At 38.8% G+C, this 22,204-nt stretch overlaps 1 protein-coding gene across 2 annotated transcripts in view; it reads left to right on the forward strand.

Moving 5' to 3' along the window:
- The window catches only part of MAPK12 (mitogen-activated protein kinase 12), a 71,996-nt gene extending 50,368 nt beyond the window's left edge, over nt 1-21,628 (forward strand). For both annotated transcript variants that reach the window (XM_037889007.2, XM_043550532.1), the window contains 6 exons: nt 5,031-5,145; nt 7,501-7,572; nt 13,085-13,164; nt 14,195-14,273; nt 15,148-15,321; nt 18,651-21,628. In XM_037889007.2, coding sequence (XP_037744935.1) covers nt 5,031-5,145; nt 7,501-7,572; nt 13,085-13,164; nt 14,195-14,273; nt 15,148-15,321; nt 18,651-18,721 — 591 coding nt within the window. In that variant the 3' untranslated portion in view covers nt 18,722-21,628. The remainder of the gene's footprint in view (nt 1-5,030; nt 5,146-7,500; nt 7,573-13,084; nt 13,165-14,194; nt 14,274-15,147; nt 15,322-18,650) is intronic.
- The last annotated feature ends 576 nt before the right edge of the window (nt 21,629-22,204 follow it).

Consider the following 22,204-nt stretch of genomic DNA (forward strand, 5'->3'; position numbering starts at 1 on the left):
ATGTATATGCTTAATTGTAGTGAAGAGTTTGTTATGGAAAGCAAATAAGAAATCTTTATTAAATGTGATTTATACATGTCTCCATCAGCTTATTATAAGACTTCTGGTTATATCCCTTATATGAGGTCAGTAGATTCAGACTGCTCCCAGCTGCCACTTCACCTGGAATGGTCCCTTAGAATATGTGTTAACTACTTATGCTAAACTATCTGTTTTTATTTAGTATTTAGCTGTGACACTCTTAGTACCTTTCCCAGACCTGAAGAAGAGCTCTGCAGAGCTCAAAAGCTTGTTTCTCTCACCAGTGAAAGTTGGTCAAATAAAAGATATTACCTCACCTACTTTGTCTTTCTAATGAATTAAAAAGTATTCTCTCCCCAAGGTTTGGAAAGTCTTATTTATTTTGTGGAACTTGTTTCTGTGTGAGCTATCTTACCGGAAGGATTGCCAAGCTTATGCCCAAATAAATCTGTTAGTCTTTAAGGTGCCACCAGACTCCTTATTGTTTGTGTGGATACAGACTAAAACGGCTACCCCCTGAAAGTTATAAACATCACCCTCATAAAAGGCTAGTAAGTGATTCAACAATTAAACTCAAAAACTGTGTAGAGTCAATCATTCAAATATCAGGAAATACAAAAGCAGTATTGTCAACACCAAGCATTCAAAAATCATAAGTCAGGCTTCAAAAAAGGATGAAATTGGCTTAAAATTTTAATTTTAAACAATAATAAATTTGGGGTTTTGGAGTTTTATTTGTTTTCTCTCTGTCTCTCTCGGTTTTTGAGCCTATTGGTTACACATGGGTCATGTGTTCTATCTTTTCTCCCTGTCCTTCTAAAATAAATTAATAAATAAAAAGTTAAAATTCTCCCCTAGTTGCATGACTCCAGGACTGGGACTTAAGAAAAACATCCAGCAGCATGAGATTCACGATAAAATTGGAAGAGTTTGCAACACTGAAAACTTAAGTTTTAGTGCACAACTTCAACGCTCAGTACCTGCACCAAGTCACTGTAATTAGAGTTGGTTGGGGATCTGTTGACAAAACATTTTTGGTTGGAAAATGCCGATTCAGCAAAATCAAAACTTTTCATGTGAAAGGGTCAGGTTAGACAAAACTTGTATCGGGCAGGTTTTTTACGTCCAGGACAGAATTTCTGCTCAAAGCGAGAGAGAGACAGAGAGACCTATCCTAAAATAGCAAATAGCCCAGTGATTAGGGCAAAGAAACTCTAGGAGAGATTTAGAGTAGGAGCTTGAACCTAGGTCTCCCACATCCCAGGTGAATGCCCTAACCACAGGGATACTGGCTATTCGTGGGTGGGTGGTTGTCATTTTGTTACAAAACAAAACATTCAAAAGGTCACAGTTTTCTCCCAATGTGAAATGGAAAAGATTTTTAAATACTGAAAATGTGTGCAGGATGGGAAAACCATTTCCTACCCAGCTGTCATTGTAATATAGACTCACTCTAATTCTCTGGAGCCTTAAGTCTGCTAATAAAGCAGGTTTAACCTGGTGGATCCAGCCACTTACAGATTCCCCTTGTTAAAGGGATACTATAACCTTAGATACACAATAAGATAAATTGAGATCACATAAAGACATTTCCTGACTTTCAAGTACTTAACTTTGCAGACCCTAATGTTGCAGTAATTTCTGAAGTTTATTTTATAAAAACAGGAAAAGAAATATGCAAGGCTGGTAATTAACAGGCATCAATTGTGAAAAGACACCTATTACCAGTAAACAACAGGCAGCAATCTATAAAAGGTAGACTAGTCTGTGTAAGAAATGCAGGCGAAGGGCCTGATTCTTGTCTCATTTATACCAGTGTAACTCCATTGACTTCAGTGGAGTTATAATGCCTCTGTACAGAATTGGGGAAATGTGGTTCCAGTCAGGCTATAATCTCATCACCACAATACCTGCAGGTTGAAAAACTAACAACCTCTGTCACCTTCCCTGGGAGTGAAACATTTTGCAGAGCTTGCAAGGTGCACAAGTTCACTGTTCACTAACATACAGAACTAATAAACTCCACTGCTTTTATGAGCACACTTTGAAAGCCTCTTTCTCCACAGCTAATGGGCCTACGGAGTATAGCTGTTCTCTTAACTGTGCACCACATCAATCTTTAAATCCACAGCTAAGACCTTAGCATAACTTTCTAAAGCACATGCTCGGTCATGCATTTTCAGTCATCAAACTAATTTTTTTTACCTACACTTTTAACAAAATGCATACTGGACAGTAAGCCCTGTTTATAGGCTATCTTTGAAGTGTCAAAGTTCAATTGTGTTTTGTTATTAAGGTGGGAAGCTGGAGTTTTATTTATTTATTTTATTTTTGCAGGGGGGAGAAATGTGTTTTCCACCACCCTATTCTTAATTTTAAAGTGGCTAAAGGGATTTTGCCCAAATTTGTTCAAAAAATCACTTTCCAGCATGGTAAATTCCAGCCCAAAAGGTTAAATGTTTAGGTCAAGAATGTATGAAAACAGTGACTTGATATGGAAATTGTAGTGCAGCCTTAACTGTGATGATTTTAACATTTATAATTAGAAATCTGTTCATAAGAATGAATAAACGTTTACTTTGTAAAAACAAAATGAAAATTCTAAAATGGCTGCATGACTACAGCTGGGTAAATAACGGATTCTTTTGTTTGCTGACAATTCCAAAACATTTTTTTTAAATTCCATTTTGGTTTGAACCAAAACCAATTTTTTAAATTTTTCAGTGAATTTAAAAGTAGGAGGGGGATATTTCAGGTTAAGCAAAATGCTTTTTTTTTTAGATTTTGACCATTTTAATTTTTTTTAAACATTTTAATAAAATTATCAAAAATTCTGAAACAAAAGGTTGTTTCAGAGTGAAAAAATGAAAATTCCACTTAAAAATGTCAAAACAAAATGTTGTTGTTTTTTTGGGGGGGGTGGGGGGGTTAAGCTTTTTTTCCTTACCAGAACAATTTGGCAAAACTGACACAAATTTGTGAAATATTTCTGTGTTGCTGTATCTGCATTTTTTGCCTACCCCTCAAAAAAAAGTGAAAAATTTTGCCCAACCCTATGCATAACATATGTACTAACTATTATTGTAATTGTTAGCTACCTATACTAAATAAATAAACCAGGATTTGCAATATATTGCAACTGTTTCTAACTCTCAGTGAAACCACAGATCTTAGTCTGGCAAATCAAAAAAACTGTATAAAATAATAATAAATTTTATGTAAATGATACAGACCATAGAAAAGCATCAAAGTGTTGCATTTCTTTGGTGTCTTCTGAAGACCTAGTGGAGAACACGTATAGGATGTCTGGATGCTTCATTTAAAAGTATATCTTGCTATCCTGTTTCTGAAAATATTTATTTGCCTTGTGTCCAGTATTTAAATAAGAAAGTTTATTGGTGATGTAATACAAAATAGGGATTAAGTGCCATTGAGCAAGGTGGAAATTATTGGTAAACATAGCAGATCTCTTGTTCCACTTTGCATCCCATTTCTGTTTTAAATGCAGTTGACACCTCAGCTGATAAGGGGGAGCGATAGCTCAGTGGTTTGAGCATTGGCTTGCTAAACCCAGGGTTGTGAGTTCAATCCTCAAGGGGGCCATTTTGGGATCTGGGGCAAAAATTGGGGATTGGTCCTGCTTTGAGCACAGGGTTGCACTAGATGACCTCCGGAGGTCCCTTCTGACCCTGATCTGATATGGAAATTATGTTAAAGTGATGCAGTGAGAATAAAGCCATAATATTTACATTTTATATCCTGCATCCATGAATAACAACATCATATAACTTTCCTTTTTCATTAGTGCCAGGAGAGTGATGATACTATTTTAATTGAATAGTGAAGTATTTTAAATGGTTGAATTGTAGTCAGCATGTTACAAATACTGTGTCCTTTGGCAGTGTCATTGAGTGTTTGTACTATAAATCTCTGCCCATAAGGTATCCATGCAGTCTGGTAAGCATGGAAATTTTTGCAGTTATTTAATTAGTAGATCTACATATTCAAGCATGTATTATTATTTTTTTTTAATCTTCCCTGCCATAGATGGTCCATTCAGTTCTATTTTTCAACAAGCCAGTAGGAGGGTACATTTTTTGTCATAAATCTGTTAATTCACCTCATCCAAGAGGCTCACTTTTCTGGTTAGGAATTTCTCACTGCTGAGTATGAGCCTGTTATTTCAAGAATTCATTTTCACCGTTGGCCTCCTGCTTTAGCTGTTCTCTACTACTAATCCTCTAATTTGGACCATTTTGTAGAAGCTGATCCAGGCTTATACTTGTATTTTCAAGTGGCTGCCACTGGAAATGGCTAGCTGTATAGATAAATGTCCAAGAGACTGCAATAATAGTTTAATGAATAAGTAAGTTTAATCATATATAACTTTATAATTCTGAATGGATCACCTGTGGGCCTTGAACTCCTTAAAAGGCCCTTCAGAAGAGGAAGAGAGAGGAAGGTTGGTTAAAGCAGTAGCCTGAGTCTCAGGAGACTTAGGTTCAATTCCCTGCCCTGGCTTGCCTCAGACTTCATCTGTGACCTTGGACAAGTTTCTCTCTGCCTCTGTTCTCTATCTGTAAAATGGAGATAATAGTACTTCCCTACCTTATAGGGGTGCTATTAGGATGAATACATTAAAGATTGTGTGGCACTCAGCTGCGACAAGAATGGGGCCATATAAGTACCTCAGATGGATAGCTTCCTTATAACCCTGGAAAGATCTGATAGCGATTCCTTGGACAGGGAGTTTTGTTAGTAGAATGAAATATTTGACCAATATTTTAATAAAATTAATTAAAGAATTTACTGTTTCCTTCAGTATAGTTACAAAGTTCAGCATCTCCATTTTTGTTAAAGTATCATAAATGGGAGAGAAGCATTCTGAAACATAACTTGTATACTATTTCTGTCTAAATTTTACAATGCAGCAATAATGTGAAATGTTCACTTTTTCCTATTGTCTCCAGTTGGAATGTCTCTGCATTCATTTTATTCTTCTAATATAGATTCTGGATTTTGGGCTGGCAAGGCATACAGACAGTGAAATGACAGGCTATGTGGTTACTAGATGGTACAGAGCCCCGGAGGTCATACTTAATTGGATGCATTATACTCAAACAGGTAATGTGTATGTGTGGGTGCTAGGATCAACATCCTCTCTCTGAACAATCTTAGCAGCTCCCATGTATGCACTGATTTAAGTAATATATAACCATATCTTTGTTTCTCAGGGGGAAATGAAAAATGGTGGTGAGAATATGTGAAAATTAGGGGTGTCGATTAATCACAGTTAACTCACATGATTAACTCAAAAATTAATCACGATTAAAAAAATTAATCACAATTAATCACACTGTTAAACAATAGAATACCAATTGAAATTTATTAAATATTTTTGGATGTTTTTCTATATTTTCAAATATATCAATTTCAATTACAACACAGAATACAAAGTGTACAGTGCTCACTTGATATTATTTTTAGTACAAATATTTGCACTGTAAAAATGATAAACAAAAGAAATAGTATTTTTCAATTCACCTCATACAAGTACTATAGTGCAATCTCTTTATCATGAAAGTGCAACTTACAAATGTAGGGGGTTTTGTTACATAACTGCACGCAAAAACAAAACAATGTAAAACTTTAGAGCCTACAAGTCCACTCAGTCCTACTTCCTGTTCAGCCAATTGTGAAGAGAAACAAGTTTGTTTACATTTACGGGAGATAATGCTGCCCACTTCTTAATTACAATGTCATCTGAAAGTGAGAACAGCGTTTGCATGGCACTCTTGTAGCTGGCATCACAAGATATTTATGTGCCAGATGTGCTAAAGATTCATGTGCCTCTTCATGCTTCGGCCATCGTTCCAGAGGACATGCTTCCATGCTGATGACGCTTGTTAAAAAAATAATGCATTAATTAAATTTGTGACTGAACTCCTTAGGGGAGAATTGTATGTCTTCTGCTCTGTTTTACCCACATTCGGCCATATATTTCATGTTATAGCAGGCTCTGATGATGACCCAGCACATGCTGTTAGTTTTAAGAACACTTTCACTGCAACTTTGACAAAATGTAATCAAGATACCAATGTGAAATTTCTAAAAATAGCTATAGCATTTGACCCAAGATTTAAGAATCTGAAGTGCCTTCCAAAATCTGACCGGGATGAGGTATGGAGCACGCTTTCAGAAGTCTTAAAAGAGCAATATTCTGGTGTGGAAATACAGCACCTGAACCATCAAAAAGAAAATCAATCTTCTTCTGGTGGCATCTGACTCAGATGATGAAAATGAACATGCGTCAGTCCGCACTGCTTTGGCTCGTTATCGAGCAGAACTCCTCATCAGCATGGACGCATGTCCTGGAATGGTGGTTGAAGCATCAAGGGACATATGAATCTTTAGCGCATCTGGCATGTAAATATTTTGTGATGTCGGCTACAACAGTATCATGTGAATGCCTGTTCTCACTTTCAGGTGACATTGGAATCAAGAAGCAGGCAGCATTATCTTCTGCAAATGTAAACAAACTTGTTTGTCTGAGTGATTGGCTGAACAAGAAGTAGGACTGATTGGACTTGTAGGCTCTAAAGTTTTCCATTGTTTTATTTTTGAATGCAGTTATTTTTTGTACATAATTCTACATTTGTAAGTTCAACTTTCATGATAAAGAGATTGCACTACAGTACTTGTATTAGGTGAATTGAAAAATACTATTTCTTTTGTTTTTCACAGTGCAAATATTTGTAATAAAAAATAAATATAAAGTGAGCACTGTACACTTTGTATTCTGTGTTGTAATTGAAATCAATATATTTGAAAATGTAGAAAACATCCAAAATATTTAAATAAACGGTATTCTATTATTGTTTAACAGCATGATTAATCGCGATTAATTTTTTTAATCGCTTGACAGCCCTAGTGAAAATGTAAAACAGTAACGTAATTAAGAGCAAGTTCCCTGCAGTTAAAAAATTTGGGTAATCCTTTGTTATTGTCAGTCTTCAGAAATTAAACTCCAGTGTAGACAGAGAAAAAGGTCAATCTGGGTTTGGACGTAGATGGTAGCGAGCTCTACTCTTTCTACATGCTGTAATCCTTCTGCAGGATGTTGCAGACTGTACCCTAACTCCAACTGGAAGGGCAAACCATTCAGCAAAGAAGGGGTACTAAAGAAGCATGAAGGTAGCTGTAGTCCCTTCCTAAATGACTGGAAGAATTACTTCCTATATGCATCAGCTTAATATTGACAAGCTACCCTCTCCCTGTATCCTGGTCACGAACACCAGTTACCTTATTGCAACTTGCTTTTGGTAGACATGTATTTTCTGTATAAAGGATCAACTATATTCATATGCTTCTTTAAAAAAGTATAATAAACTGAAACTGTATTTTAACCAGACATTTGTGAGGGGATTCAAAAATATAATTCGGCAATTTAATGTTACTGATTTTTTTTTTTTATTTCAGTTGACATCTGGTCAGTGGGCTGTATTATGGCAGAAATGATAACAGGGAGGCCACTGTTCAAAGGAAATGATCGTATCCTTTCATGATGAATTCCTGGCAGTAAGATATGAAAAGTGTGTCGGTATTTGTGTGTCACAATAAGTTGGTTTCATAATGGATATAGATTTAAAACAATGGTCAGTTAGTTCTCTCCCTCACCAAATTTCACCTGCCTTTAAACCTTGGGCAAATTACTGGATGTTTGTGCCTTAGTTTATCCATCTGTAAATTAGAACTAATATTACTGAGCTACTTCACTAGAGAAATATGAGCATTGAATCATTAATGTTACAAAGCACTCTCAGATCCTCAGGTGGAAGGTTCTATGCACAAAAAAAGGGCAAAATCTTCAATAGCAGGCACCCCAGTTCAGGAGTGTGCACACACAAACCTGGTGCTGTGTGAACACCCAACCTTACAGGTACATACAGAGCACAGTTTAGATATGTACCTCGAGTTGGGTGCACACACTTCTCAAGATTTTATCCAGAATTGTTAGGAAGGTTCTCCATATTTGAAATAGAGTTGTATCATTCATTGCTGAGAACTTAAAACTTAAATCAACTTAAAAATATTAAAAATCCCACTTCAGTCTAGACATTTTTGATGTACTATTGTTACAAGTAACTCTGAAAATTAATATCGCTCACCAGGAATTAGAGGGGGAAATTGTCTAATTTTTTTCTGTTTGTTTTGTTTATTTGAGAGGGCTTGTGTATAACCAGTTTCACTCTTTCCCTTGGATATGTATTCATTAAGGCCCTGGTTCTGCCAGCAGTTACCACACATGCTTAAAGTTAAGCATAAGATTTTGGGGCTTCAGTATGTTTCTGTTTTGCTTGTTTGTGTCCTATTCTTCCCTTATTATGTGAGAAAAACACTTCAAAACAGAAGAATGGGGATTGCAAAACCACAAAAATGAGACAACGGGACTAGGGCTGCTGCAGTATCTGAAACTATTTTTACCACAATTTTTTAAATTAATTAGATTCAAGTATGTGTCCTTTGTTAACAACAAAATACAAAAATATCTTTTCCTGCTGGCCTAAGGGCGGCAGTTAACTAACCCAGTATTATTTCTGAAGCTGTGCTGGCCTTGAGGATACTTATGTAATGTTTATGCGTGCACAAGGAAACAAGTGAGTCACAATTTCAAGCTGCACCAGAAATTCAGGAGTGGGAAAACCAGTATTTTAATAATCTTAGGAGATGAATATTGCAGAATGTATTGGGTGAAGTTCTACAGTCTATGGTATGCAGGAAGTCAGACTAGTAAATCATAATGGTCCCCTCTGACCTTAACATCTGTGAACCTGTGTTAGCTGTTGCAAGGAGAACACAATCTTGTTCCAGTCCTTTTCAGCAAAGCAAGAAATATAATTTTGAGTTCTTCTGTTTTAGTTCCATAAATAAATTCTGTTGCAAATTTGATACCAAATAATTTTTTTAACATCATTTGTAAAAGCTTTTTAGCTTCATCCATCATCTCCCTCTGACTCTACAGGCATTTGAATGTGTGATCTTCATGTATTTGGAGCTCTGCAATAACAATAGGCAAAGAGGTGCAATGCCTGACAAGAGCTGCTTTCTATGGCATCAGCCCCTGGAAATCTGCTGGAATCCCTGGAAAAGATAATGCCGGTACTGACTAAGCTATACTTCCTTAGGAGACATAAGATCAGGGACTACTCGCCTTATCCCACCCAGGTTGTCTCAGGAAATCTCAGGGTTTGGAATGGAGCAAGGGGGGGAAAGACTTTAAAAAAGCTACAAAGATATTTCATGGAATATTTGTCAAAATTTCAAATTTTCAAAAAATTTCAACCAGCTGTAGTCAGGAAGCTGCCTATGATGATAATCAGCTGGTTACCTCAGTTTCGAGGATGATGTCAACAATCATAGTTTGTACTAATGGGTCTTTGTGGGACTCTGTAGACCAATTCAGGAAGAACAACATTTACCACGCTGGCCACAGAACCATTTGCCTAATTGTGTTGATTGAGCTGCACATTGTTTCTATGCCTGGCACTGTGTTTCCAGCTGCTCCCATGATTCTTCTCAAAGTCGTGGCCACCCACCCTTACTATGTGGCACCAGACAATATGATCAATCGCCAGTTGCTCAAAAGACGAGTAAGGAATGTTCATTTTGCACAGTTTTTGTTTCAGTGTCTTTGAAGAGTTTTATCTGCCCTCAATGCTTACAATTGCCAAAACATAATTCAGAATATAAGATTTGTTTTGATAGATGGGTCTCAGGCTGGCCATGTAATTCAAATGCCCATCTCAATTGGGTGTGGATCACATGAGCCTTGATGCCAACTGAACCAGCTTGCACCAGGACTTCCATGTTGGAAACCCAGTCCTGCCATTTCATGTGCAGCAATCATCATAGGTGATGCAAATGGCAGTTGGCAAGGTTTTTAATATGTCGTCAATAACAGGTCCATGTTTCGCACGCATAGAGCAATGTCATGAGGACAACAGCATTATAGACTTTGATTTTTGTCTGCAGACAAATTCCATGTTGCTTTCAGATTTGGTGATAGAGGCGATCATATGTAGTGCTGGCTTTCTTAATTCGCACATCCACTTCATGATTGACTATAGCTCTGTTGTTCAATATGCTGCCAAGATATGTAAACTGTTTGACAGCTTGCAGCATCAAACTTTCCAACCTTATTGATGGGTCTTGGTAAAGTTGTTGAGGAGCTGGCAAGTATATAATCTCGGTTTTCGTTCAGCTGATGGTGAGGCCAAAGTTACAAGCTGTTGCAGCAAAGCAGTAAGATGTATAAAGTTTGGTGCTGTTTGTGACATTTTTCCTGTAGTAGTCACATGATGAAGATAATGTCAGCGGTGCTCCACTGAGCATGAAAGCTGCACTGTGACTCAGCTAGCATGTTGTCAATGATTTGGCTCAGGAGTGGTTCAAGAGGGTCCGTGCAAGAATCTTGCTGGCCACAGAGAGCAAAGAGATACCTCAGTAGTTATCACAGTCACTGTTTGAGCCTTTACACTTATAAATAGTGACAATGTTGGCATCTTTCAGTTGTTGTGGCATAATTTCTTGAAGCCAGACATGTAAGAAAAATTCAAAGAGCTTGCCGATGAGAAGATTTCCTCTGTGTTTGAAAACCTAAGCTGGAATGACATTATTTAGTGACTCATCAGAAACAGTAGATGAACAAATAAGTAGTCCACTGAAATGTTCATGCCACCATTGGTGGATGGCAGTTCGATCTGTGATGGGAGATTCACCATCAGCACTTGGTAGTGGTGTCAAGACAGATCGGGTAGCCATACACAGCTTTGACTGCCTCATAGAAACCTTTGGAGTCATGTTTATTAGTAAGGGTGTGTGATTCCTCTGCTTTACGGTCAAACCACATATTTTGCATTTGGCAGAGTTTGGATTGGAGTGTACTGCAGGCTGCCCTATATCTGGCCTATTTCAGCTAAGAGCACAGCATGGACTTGTCACCTAACATCAAGGAGATTCAATATTTTATGATCATTTTCATCAAACCAGTCTGCATGATGGCATTTCGTATGCCCAACACAATTCATGACAGTGTTATCAATTGTGTCATGCAAGGATACCCATTCGGCAGTTACATCATCACTGATTATTGGAAGAGTTTCTAAAAGAGTAGTTAGCTGTGTTGAAAATTGTTCGGCAATTGACAGATCATTCAGCCAAGCAATATTTACAAGCTTGACTGATGGTTTTTTACACATTTTTGGCCAAATAGTGAGGGAAAGCTTTGATGGAACAAGATAGTGGTCAGTACAACAATTAGCTCTGTGTAATACCCAAGTTATGCGCACATCTTGTAGGTCCCATTGTCAGACCAACACCTAGTCAATCAAATGCCAATGACTTGAGCAAAGGTGCATCCAGGTTGTTTTATATTTGTTGGGGAGTCAGAAGATAGTGTTTTTAATATTTCGATGGTGCTCAGCATCTGTCCTTAGCAGAAGTAGGCCATTGCTGTTCATCTTGTTGATGCCATGTTTGCCAAGTATACCATGCCACATAGAGTCATCAAGGCCAACACAAGCATTAAAGTTGCCTAAAACAATCAACTTTTCTTCAGAGGGAGCCAATCGGATCAGGTAATTTAGTTTGAAATAAAATTCCTCCTTACCCTCATCAGAGTTAGTCATTGTTGGTGCATAAGCACTAATCAGTGAAGCATAACATTTGCCTCTTTGGGCAGTCTTTTATCTATGGGTATGCTCTCCAAATGAGAGACAAGATTCTTTTTGATTGCAAAGCTTATTCCTGCATTGTATGGCTTATTTTGTGGGCATCCCTTCCAGAAGAAAGTATATCCAGCACTCTCCTCAATCAACCGACCCTTATCAGCAAGCTGCACCTTGCTCAGTGCTGCAATGTCAATACGTATCTTCCAGGCTGTTGAGCAACCAGAGCAGGCTGCCTGACAGGATGATCAGTTTGGTTTGGACAGTGAAGGAGTGTACGGACATTCCATGTCACAACACTGAGACGAAAATGAACTTTTCAAGGCTTATTTGAATTTCGACACATGATGGGCCACCCTCCAGCTGTGATAAGCTGGTCAGGGCTGTTCAAGATGAGCAATTATTAGGGTACCTTTTTGAGCCCCCCTCCTTGTATTGAGGTCCCCTGTGCCGTCCCTGAATAGAGCAGACAAGTCGATCAAAATGCTGCTGGACTACAGCATCACCTCAGGTCAACACAGAGTGACCAAAGTCTTGACCTGCCTGCATGCAGGTTCACGACTATGAGTCCCAGCAATGTCCATCACCTGTCACTTTCCCCATTCTCCCATAACCGCCGGACTTGTTAGACTGTTGAAGGCTGCATGAGAATTTGTTTAAAGTGAACGAATAGTTGCACACTAACTTGCACACACTTTTAGCCAACAAGACCATTTCCAGTAGCAAGGTAAACCGAGACAACTGAGGGACTTGCTAGCTGCAGGTTTATTTCTGGAGTATACACCTCCCGGAAGTCCAACCTCTCCTCCCCATGGCATGGTGGGATGGTGGAAACAGGGCAAGTAGGGGATTGCCCTGTAGGGCGAAGTATGGTGGCGAGCTTTGCTTTCCAGGCTGCTATTGTGGCCATGAAGGCCTACAGGGTTTTACTCCAAAACACCCTGGCTAATGGGGCTCTGGCTGGGAGGACTAGGCTTGTTAGCCTGAGTAATTGGGCAACTGCTGTTGGAGAAGGAAACTACCTATACCCCATAGATGGCTAAACCCCAGCTCCAATCACATAATCCATTGCAAATTTCACAAGTATAAACTACCGAAGGGGGAGGACGTTATTTGGTCCATAAAGTTGGAATATACTTGACTTTAGGTGTTTCAGTGTCTTCAGCTTTTGCAAAAGAAAAACAGAACCTTGAGCTGCACAAATGTAAAGTTTCTCATTTCACCTTTATGTTATGTGTTCCGCTATGATCTCCATTGGCAAGGAAATTGCATAATTTTTGTAGGGCTTTTAATTTTGTCACTGTACAAAGATTTGATTCCTGACGTCTGGTATTCAGATCTGGACCAGCTCACAGAAATAATGAAGATAACAGGCACCCCAACTCAAGATTTTGTTCAGAAACTACAGAGTCAAGATGTGAGTATACTGCTTGGTATTCTGCTAATATTCTGCTTGTTCTTGTTTCACATGCAAGAAAACTTAATGGAAAGCTGTTCTCTGAATCTCATCATAAAAATATTCAAGAATTTTTTGAAACCTTATTGGTTTAGTTCATTTAGTCAAACACAATCATCAAATAGGTTTGAATCAAGTACGTTGCAATAAGGTAATGGCCGACATTTTCAGAAGTGTTCATTAATTACGGCTACCCAACCTGAGATCCCGGAGCCTGTTTTTTTTTTTTTTTAGAAGACTTGAGCATCTACAGTTTCAGCTGAGGTCACTGACAGCTGCAGGTGCTCAGCATGTATGAAAATTGAGTTCTCTTTGAAGGTGGTCATCCAAAACTGAAGTGTTTAAAAATTAATGGTCACTTGGAAATACGTATGCCTACGTACTTAAAGTTTCTTACATATGTGGCACATCAACAGCGCTAGATGATTGGCTGCTACCTTTATTGAGAGCGCACTGACGATACATATAATGTATTTAGAAGAGTGACATTTGTTCTTGTGTTTTTAACTTTGCCTTCCCTGGTCCCATGTGCACACTTCTCTAGAGAGTTTAACCCTGTTAAATGCACCTTAACGTTCCTTAAAATACCTGTAAATTTTAAATACGCATTGAATATATCTTAAAAAGAAAGATCTACTTTTCTAGAAACTTGTATCAACCCACAGTGGGGAAAAAATAATTATAACTCTGTTGAATGATGCATATATTTCCCAGACTAAATAATATACAGGCTATAATAAACAGTACGAAAGATCAACCTTAGGTATTGTTTCTCTCCTTTTTCTTAACACTTGCAAACAAGGTGTCGTTCAATCAGTACATAAAGACAACAAGGCCCCAGAATGATCTTAAAATGGAACCCCATTAATGATGTCCATATGCATAGCACGCTCTCACAAAACTCATGAAAATTTACTTAGCAAGCATATTGCTAAATCTTATCAGATAAAAAGGAAGAACTGTTCTAACCAATGTTCATGTTTATTTTAAGGCAAAAAATTATATCAAAAGCCTCCCAAAAGTGCAGAAAAAAGACTTTGCAGCCATCTTGAAGTATGCAAATCCTTTGGGTAAGAAAATATGTTTGGGTTTCTACAATTTGTGGTGTGCTACAGCAGGCACAGCAGCTGCTGCTATAAATAAGGTTGCGTTATGGTAATTAAGGTTGGATTCTAACCCCTTGTTTTCCATTGCTCATAACTTTCATCTTAAGGACTGAAATTTTCCAAGACTAGTCCTTGGATAAGCAGGACTTAAAAAGTTAAGCAAAAGTAGTTTATGCTGTTGGCCCTGATCCAGCCAATGCTTAAATGTTTTGCTGGATCAGGGTCTTTGTGAATACCAAGAAATCAAATATAGATAATATAATTTTCCTTTTTTAAAAAAATGATTCTTAAAGCCCTATTCTGAATAACTGATAGGGGTTGAAAACTGAAATTTGTCATGAAAATAGTCCTCAGTGAGAAGTATCTCAGGTTCCAGAGAAAATTGGTCTTGATTTGGTCGTTCTGAAGATAACATACTGAGTAAGCACAGTACATTTTGAATTTTTCAGTAAGCTCACACAGGGCCTGATCCAAATCCCACTGAAATACACGTAAAGATTACCATGGATTTCACTGTGTTTGCATAGCTGAGAAAATCGGTGCTATAGGTATACACATGGCAGTCTGACTGCACTAGTGGATTGAAAGTGTACTGAACATGTGGACTGGTTCATAATGAAGTGGTTTTTGTATTGAATATCATAATGATATGACTTGACAGCAGCAAAATACTTTGTATCTTTATTTTCTTCTTAAAACATCAGATATATATGAAATGAAATAACTCATCTTTGTAACCATCTGTAATTCTAAAAAACAACAAAGGCACAACAGCTTTAAAATCCAAGTTGGATTCAGTGGCAATATTTGAATGTCCTGTTTGGCTTGTGTTGAACAGCTGTAAACCTTTTGGAGAAGATGCTGGTGTTAGATGCGGAGAAGAGAATAACGGCAGGAGAAGCTTTAGCACATCCTTATTTTGAACCAATTCATGATCCTGAAGAGGAAACGGAGGCAGAGAAATATGATGACACGTTTGACAATATGGATTTGCCACTGGATGAGTGGAAGCGTAAGTCCATTATGGTGGGGCTAAAAGGGACTAAGCAAAAGGGCTAGCTGAGAAGTAAAAACACTGTTATCTCCTTACAAATGACTTTCCTTGGTCTTGGCAGAACATAGGCATCAGTGGGGTCTAGAAACATAAAATGAGTCAGTGTCCCCATCTCACCTTGTACCTCCACCTAAGGTTGCCCCTGTGCTAGTTCCATATCTCTCCAGGGAGCCCCCTCCGCTCCGCCTCCTCCGCTCCTCCCAAACCCCCCATGCTTTATCTGTTTTTCTCCCTCCCGTCCCTTCTCCATTCCCCCATCAAATTTTCTCTTCCTGAGCTCTTTCAATTCACCCTTCTTGGTCCCACCAAGGTTAGCTAAGGTTCTAACAAGCCTTCCCTGACCCATATGGGAAATGCCTTTAGATGACTAGAGATTTTCTTTACAGTGCAGCTATTTATACAATGAATGGAAATAAAAAATTACTTAGCAGTGAGGTTAAGCAAAGCTAGCTGGTAGATCTGAAGTGGCTTTTGATCTTTATGGAACATTCTGGGTTTTTATCAAACATTCGCACTGTCCAGTGGTGTCTTGAAAGTGGAAAATAATTAGATGTATACTGTTTGTAGAACACTATTACAAGGTTTTATTGCTATGTATATGTAACTTTAGCGCCCTCATGGCCAAGATGGAGTCTGCTCTGTAGGCAGCTCTGGCCAAGAGAAAGTGTGTGCAGGAATGCAGCAGGAAAAATCCCTTTCACCCCAGGGGTACCTGTTCCAAACCCCCAGAGTGAACACCCACACCCACAGGAAAAGTACAATGGATATAAGAAAGGGAAATATTTATTGAAGAGGGATGAGAGGAGAAAAACAATAAGGGGAAATATAGGGAGAGCCGTAAAACAGGGTTGCACCCAAACCAAGGCCCCACAGGCCCAGTGGTAGCACAGTCTGAAAGGACAGACAGGAGCAAAGTTCCAGTCCGTTGGTGAGTCTTGGATGCTTTCGGTCGTTTTCGGCGCCAGTGAACTTTTCCCAACAAACCCCTCCGGTGCCCCGTTCTGCCGCTCTCTGCAAAGCTACACAGACCATCTCCCCACTTAACTAGCTAGCAGCCTCCCTCCTTAATCCCAGTGCAGAGTCACAAGCCCCAGTACTCACAGCCCCATGCAGCTCTAGGAAGCAGTGATACTGGGTCCAGCGCCGGCCTGTCCTTCTTGGGCAATTCCTCCCTGGCACAGTGCTCCTCCTGGCTCCTATCCTGGGGTGTCCCCGATCGGCCACCCTGTCCTTCCCAGGCTTCAGGCAGGTTCTCTGCTGCTTCACTTGGCAAGGACCTGCTTGCTGCAGCCCTTCTTTTCTCTGGAGCTCCAGAGCCACACACCCTGGAGTTTCCCTCCTTATTCCCACTGCGCCCCCTCTCCCCTTAGGTAAAAGATTTAAAGGGGCCATGCTCTTTAAACCGCAAAGGAGTTACATATAGAATAAACTTAAATGATAATTTCCTCTTTTCTGCGGGAAAGAGGAGTTGGAATCAGTTATTGAGGATTTGGGTTCACTTTTTGTTTCTTTTTTTCTTTTTTTCATTTCCCTAATTCATACATCACAGGGATAGGAGTAGTGATGATGGATTGTTACAAATCTGCCTTTCCTAAAACAAACCTCAGCAAAGCTATCAACACCCTCCCATCTGCATGTGCCTTCCAAAGGTTGGCAACAAATGACAGTTATTAGCCTGTGCAAGGGAACATAAGAATAGTATTCAGTGTGCTGTTGGCTCCAATGACTGAGTGCAGGTCACAGTCGTTACCTTAGCATAACAAATGTTGAAAATGGAGGGGAAGAGGAAGTAACAAGTTGTACTTTGATCTCCTGGTTTTCTGCTGAAAGATACCTTGAACTGTACAGAAAGGAGGCATTTCTGAATTCTTACGCTGTGTATTATTGCTTACTGCAAATGGAGCTGGAGAATACTTCTCCTAAACCTAGTGAGCTACTGATTATGGTTGGGTGTCCCATGAGTGGCTACACCTTCATATAAAGTTGCATAATTTAATGCATTTCAGTGATATGCCTCTATACACAGAAGAGATTGTGCTGATTATTGGTTACTTATATACTTTTAAAATATTTTTTTAACATGAATAATTGTTTTTAATGTTGCTGATTTTTCCACCTACTCTTTCCCCTCTGCTGCTGGGTCTGCTGGCTGTCCTCTTTCTAATCCCCTATTTCTAACTGCTTTGTTTGGTGTCACTCAAATTAAAACCAAATTCCCTTAAATTTCCTAAAATGACCAAGGCTACCCTCTAGAAGCTACAAAACTTGAGTCTGCTGACTTTTAAATAAATATAAATGTTGAGTTAATTTAACTTTCCATTAAAAAACAAACTAAAAAGGAAATTTCTAGTCCTCACCCCATCATGCAAACCAGGCTGTTTCTGAGATTCATGCTTTTCTTTCATTTCCTCACATCCTTACTTGCTAGTGTTGGCCAGGATGAGAAATACTAAAATGCCATCAGAAATGATGTTCTTGCAGTATTTCTGTGCTCACCGGAACTAGGAAGTTGTGGTAACTAGATTTACAGACTATGATGAATTAAAAATAAACTTCAAGCAAAGGAAGCAACTGATGTCCCTCCACAGGGGGATTGGATACTTAGTATGCGAATGTCTCATAACGAAACAAGACAGAGACATCAGTCGCTCCCATACAGACCTGGCTCCGGTTCTGGAAATCTAAGGCTGCCTTCACCCAGATGTCTGGCAGTCAGAAAAGTGGGGATTCAGTTCCTTTTTCCCTAACAGCTTCCTGCCTGCCTGTTCATGACTGAACTCTTCTTTGGTTTACCCTTTTATTAGGAGCCTTTCACAGCATGTTCTCCTGGTAGCTGGTGCTTTGAGTGTGAGACTGACAACCAGCTGTAGTCCTAAGGTCTCTACCTATTGCTACGAGAGACTGAGAGACCATCTCTTTCTGATGAGATTTGGGGCCTCAGTTTTGGTCCTGATTGACAAACTTTGGCACTTAACTTTCGGTGCTCATATTTAGGCCCCTAAGCGAGAGGGCCTGATTTTCAGATTGCTCTGCATGGCAGCAGCTGCTGAAGATAATGCCAGCTGTAGGTGCAACACTGACACTCAGGTCGCTTATTTAGGTGCCTAATTTTAGGCATCCACTTTTGAAAACTTGAACTCTAGCTCTTTGTATGTTTTCTTTCCCTCATCCATGTCTCATCCCCAAATAGACAACGTTTCAGCCATTTTGGGATTGGCTCCTAACTACTGTCTGAGGCTCCTTTTATGAACATATTAGCAATACTCTCTCTTACTGTTGTTTTTCAGGCATTACCTATAAAGAGGTAATAAACTTCAAGCCCTCTCCCCTGCCTGAGTCAAAGGAAACGGCAGTGTAACCGTATGAACCATCTCTTCAAAAATCAAAAGAAGCAGGAAGGGTGTAAATGCTTGTGATAACTCAGTTGTACAAACCTTTTTATAAATAAACTGGATGTAATCTGTTATATCTGTATGGTAAGGAATACTGTAATGGCGTTTTTACTCTAACCAGGATGCTAGCACCTTTGGAAGTAGCATTTCAAGACTGTCTGGAAACTTACCTCTACCCAAATTTTCTCATTTTTTTGTGCAAATTTGTGGTTTCATTTAATCAAAGTACTCCTCAACATACCAGGGTTTTCATGAATGTGCTTTTAGACCAGGTATTGCTAGTTCGAGTCACAGGGTAATAGAGTAATAGTGAACACCTTAAGCAAGGTGTTCACTGAGGCTAAACGGACAAGTGTTTCCCTCTTCGTACATGAATGGAGGGGAGTATGAGCCCAGAAGCATCAAAGGGAGTGTGCTAGCTTCCCTCTTGGTTCTTTCCTTCCTGCAGAAGCCAACGTGTAGATGATCTGCAGATTGTGAGGGAATGAAAATGTTGCTGGATAGGCTCAACAAACCTACTGTGAGGGGTGTGCACAAGTGGCAGCAGTGGCAGTCAGGGACCCCCCTGGCCACAAGAGGTTTAGCAGAGGTGCCACAAGTGGTCCTGATTTTAAATAATACAGTATTTTCTTCCTCTTCTGAATAACTTGCTCTCACTTTATATAGTGGAGTAGAGGTTCCTGATTTCCAGAGGAAAAACTGTGAGGATTTATAACATTCTATAAGCTCTGTAATTCCTTCATGGTTTTGATGTGGTGATTGAAACTGTACATAGTAATCGGGGGAGGAGGGGGGATCAGTGTGCTGATGTGAGTTAGAAGTAGAGCTACATGCAAAGTGTCACTTCATGACAATAGGGATGGGGATGATAATACTTTTATTCTTCTTCTGACCCTCAGCTAGATGTTTTGTTCGTATTCTACATAGGCAGTGTTAGGTGTACAGAACTAATTATTTTTAAATCTCCGTATCTCATTCTCTTGTGAAAAACAATCCCTTGACAGAAGGTACAATATCCACAGGAGACATCTACCTGATGAGTTACTCTGGGATATTGGTTAGAAGCTATGATGGGTTCTTCAGCTGTGTTCATCTCTTGCACTTTCCTAGCTGCTTAGTTCATAATAATCTCACAGGAGCAGGAAATGGAAAGTGACAAACCTTTGTACATGTTTTTATGGTTAAAGTTCATCTCTTTAAAAATTGAATACTTGCATAAGGGTTACTCCCACTACAATGTGCTGCTTTGCGTCAGTGCCAAGTGGAACATCTGTGGAAAGAGACATTTGATCTTAGCACCTAATAACTGGAAAGGAACCCAGTGATGGCTCAGTTGACTTATTTTTTTACTCAGTAAACATTTTAAACTGGAAGGCTTCATTAACTCAGTTTTTAATGATTGTTTAATATAAAGTCTATAAATACCAGTATCTAGCAGGAAGCTATTTGTGACAAACACTGAGCAGCCAGAAGAGGTACATGGAGAGAGGAAATGGTAGCTAAAACCCTGCAATTTTATGCATGCATAAATAAGCCTTTAAAAAAAAAACAAACATGCATAAAAAGAGGCAATAAATGCAACCCAAAGGAAAACCTTTTAGCACATAAGACGCGAAGGAATGCACATGTTGGGAGTCATGTTTCATTTTGCCACTACCATTTGCTCTCACCTTGAGTTTGGTCCTGTTATTAAAGTAAATAAGTGCTTTGCCATTTACTTCATTGGGTACAGGATCAGGTACTCTAATATCTGAGACCTTCTGTATATGGAAACTCTGGGCCTGATCCAGCAAGATGCTGAGAGCAAAATACCTTCAACTCTCATGGAAGGTAATGGCAGTTAAGGGAGTTCGACAGAGCTCATCAGGAAAAAGGGACAAATACTTCAATGCATTTTTTTCATAGTTTGTGTTGCTTCATATTTTTTAAATACATTTCAAAATTCTAAATTTCACAAGACTTTTGGAAATTTTAAAAATTCCTTCCTGCACTCCAGTTGGTCAAATCTCAGGATGAATGTTTTGTGAAAAATTTCAATTCTATTTTTCCTGTCTTTTTGTTTTGTTTTGTTTTTTTAATTTAATTGAGTTTTGGAAAATGTTGACCAGTTCTAGTGCTCAGCACTTAGGATCATGCAATATCTCCTGCATTGGCTTGAAGATGGATTTTTGCCTCTCAACTTACCATGATTTCTAAATGTAGAGATGGACAGGCACAATGAGGCATAAGCAAAATAATTTTATTTTTTCTAAAACATCAGTGAATATAGGACTGTCTTATTTTTTTAACCCTTTCTTGGAAGAAGAAAAAAAAAAAAGATGTTGGGAAGAGAAGACCTTAATGAAATATACAGAATTCTGAATGTACCAGAGAAGATACAAAAAGAAAAGGTGTACTTGTGGCACCTTAGAGACTAACAAATTATTATTATTGTTTATTTTTTGGGGGGGATACAGACTAACATGGCTGCTACTCTGAAACCAGAGAACATACAGTAGATGATGCAATGTTATGTGAGCTTGTGTCAAATGACCAGGGATCATAGAGTTAACAGAAGCAGGAAGTAATATCTCTGCATCATATATCCTCAAAGAGCTTAAGATAAAAAAAATTGCTGGGGAGAGCAATAGGAATAATTAGTATGAATAGCTTATTAAAAGAAATGTGAATGTAGAGGAAAGTATACTTTGTGTGATACAACTGCTGATTCAAAGGGGGAGGCAAAGTTTCGTAGGTTTTTATTTGCTATTTCTACTGGTGCTAGGCAACTCAGGACAATAAGAACCCAATTTCTGTTTGCCTTAAGGAGAAATGTAAATATGATCTGCATGTACTCAACATGTATTGTGAAAAATAAACTGTTTTTTTAATAATAGTGGTCTCATTTTCCTACTCCTTGACCCCTCTCCTCCCCCCACCACACACACAAACCAGCTGTATTGTTGATGAAAGATGTCTGGGTAAAATATTTTTGCTGTCAAGAAATTGTATGAAACCTGATATTATAGATGTATCCCATTTTAATAAGAAACGGTGGCTTTGTTTATTTTGAAATGAAATAAGCCCATAGATTCTAACTTCTCCCAGTCCAATGTCCAGCACTGCACATCAGCCACACAACATGACTGAGTGTAGTTTCTGCCACCTGGTTATTTCATAGGCATTCTCAGTTTAAAACCGTTCCCTAACCTGATTAAAGAACCACTGTCTTCCTGTCCACACTGACAATTAGTAAACCTGTTATGACATCAACACCTCGTAAGTATAGAAGTATAGCAGCGTTCTAGAAGTGGAGCTGGGACCTAAGTCTAACAACCTAAATGCGTACTGACCATTTTACAATACCAGTTCTTCCATTAATGTTCACTATCCACTGCCCTAAAAAGCAATTGCTTAGAATAAAAAAGCTTATGAGCTGCTCTTTTGAGCTTCCTGCTGTCTTACTGTTT

The sequence above is a fragment of the Chelonia mydas genome, chromosome 1, assembly GCF_015237465.2.
Source record: "Chelonia mydas isolate rCheMyd1 chromosome 1, rCheMyd1.pri.v2, whole genome shotgun sequence".
In the NCBI taxonomy this organism is placed as follows: domain Eukaryota; kingdom Metazoa; phylum Chordata; order Testudines; family Cheloniidae; genus Chelonia; species Chelonia mydas.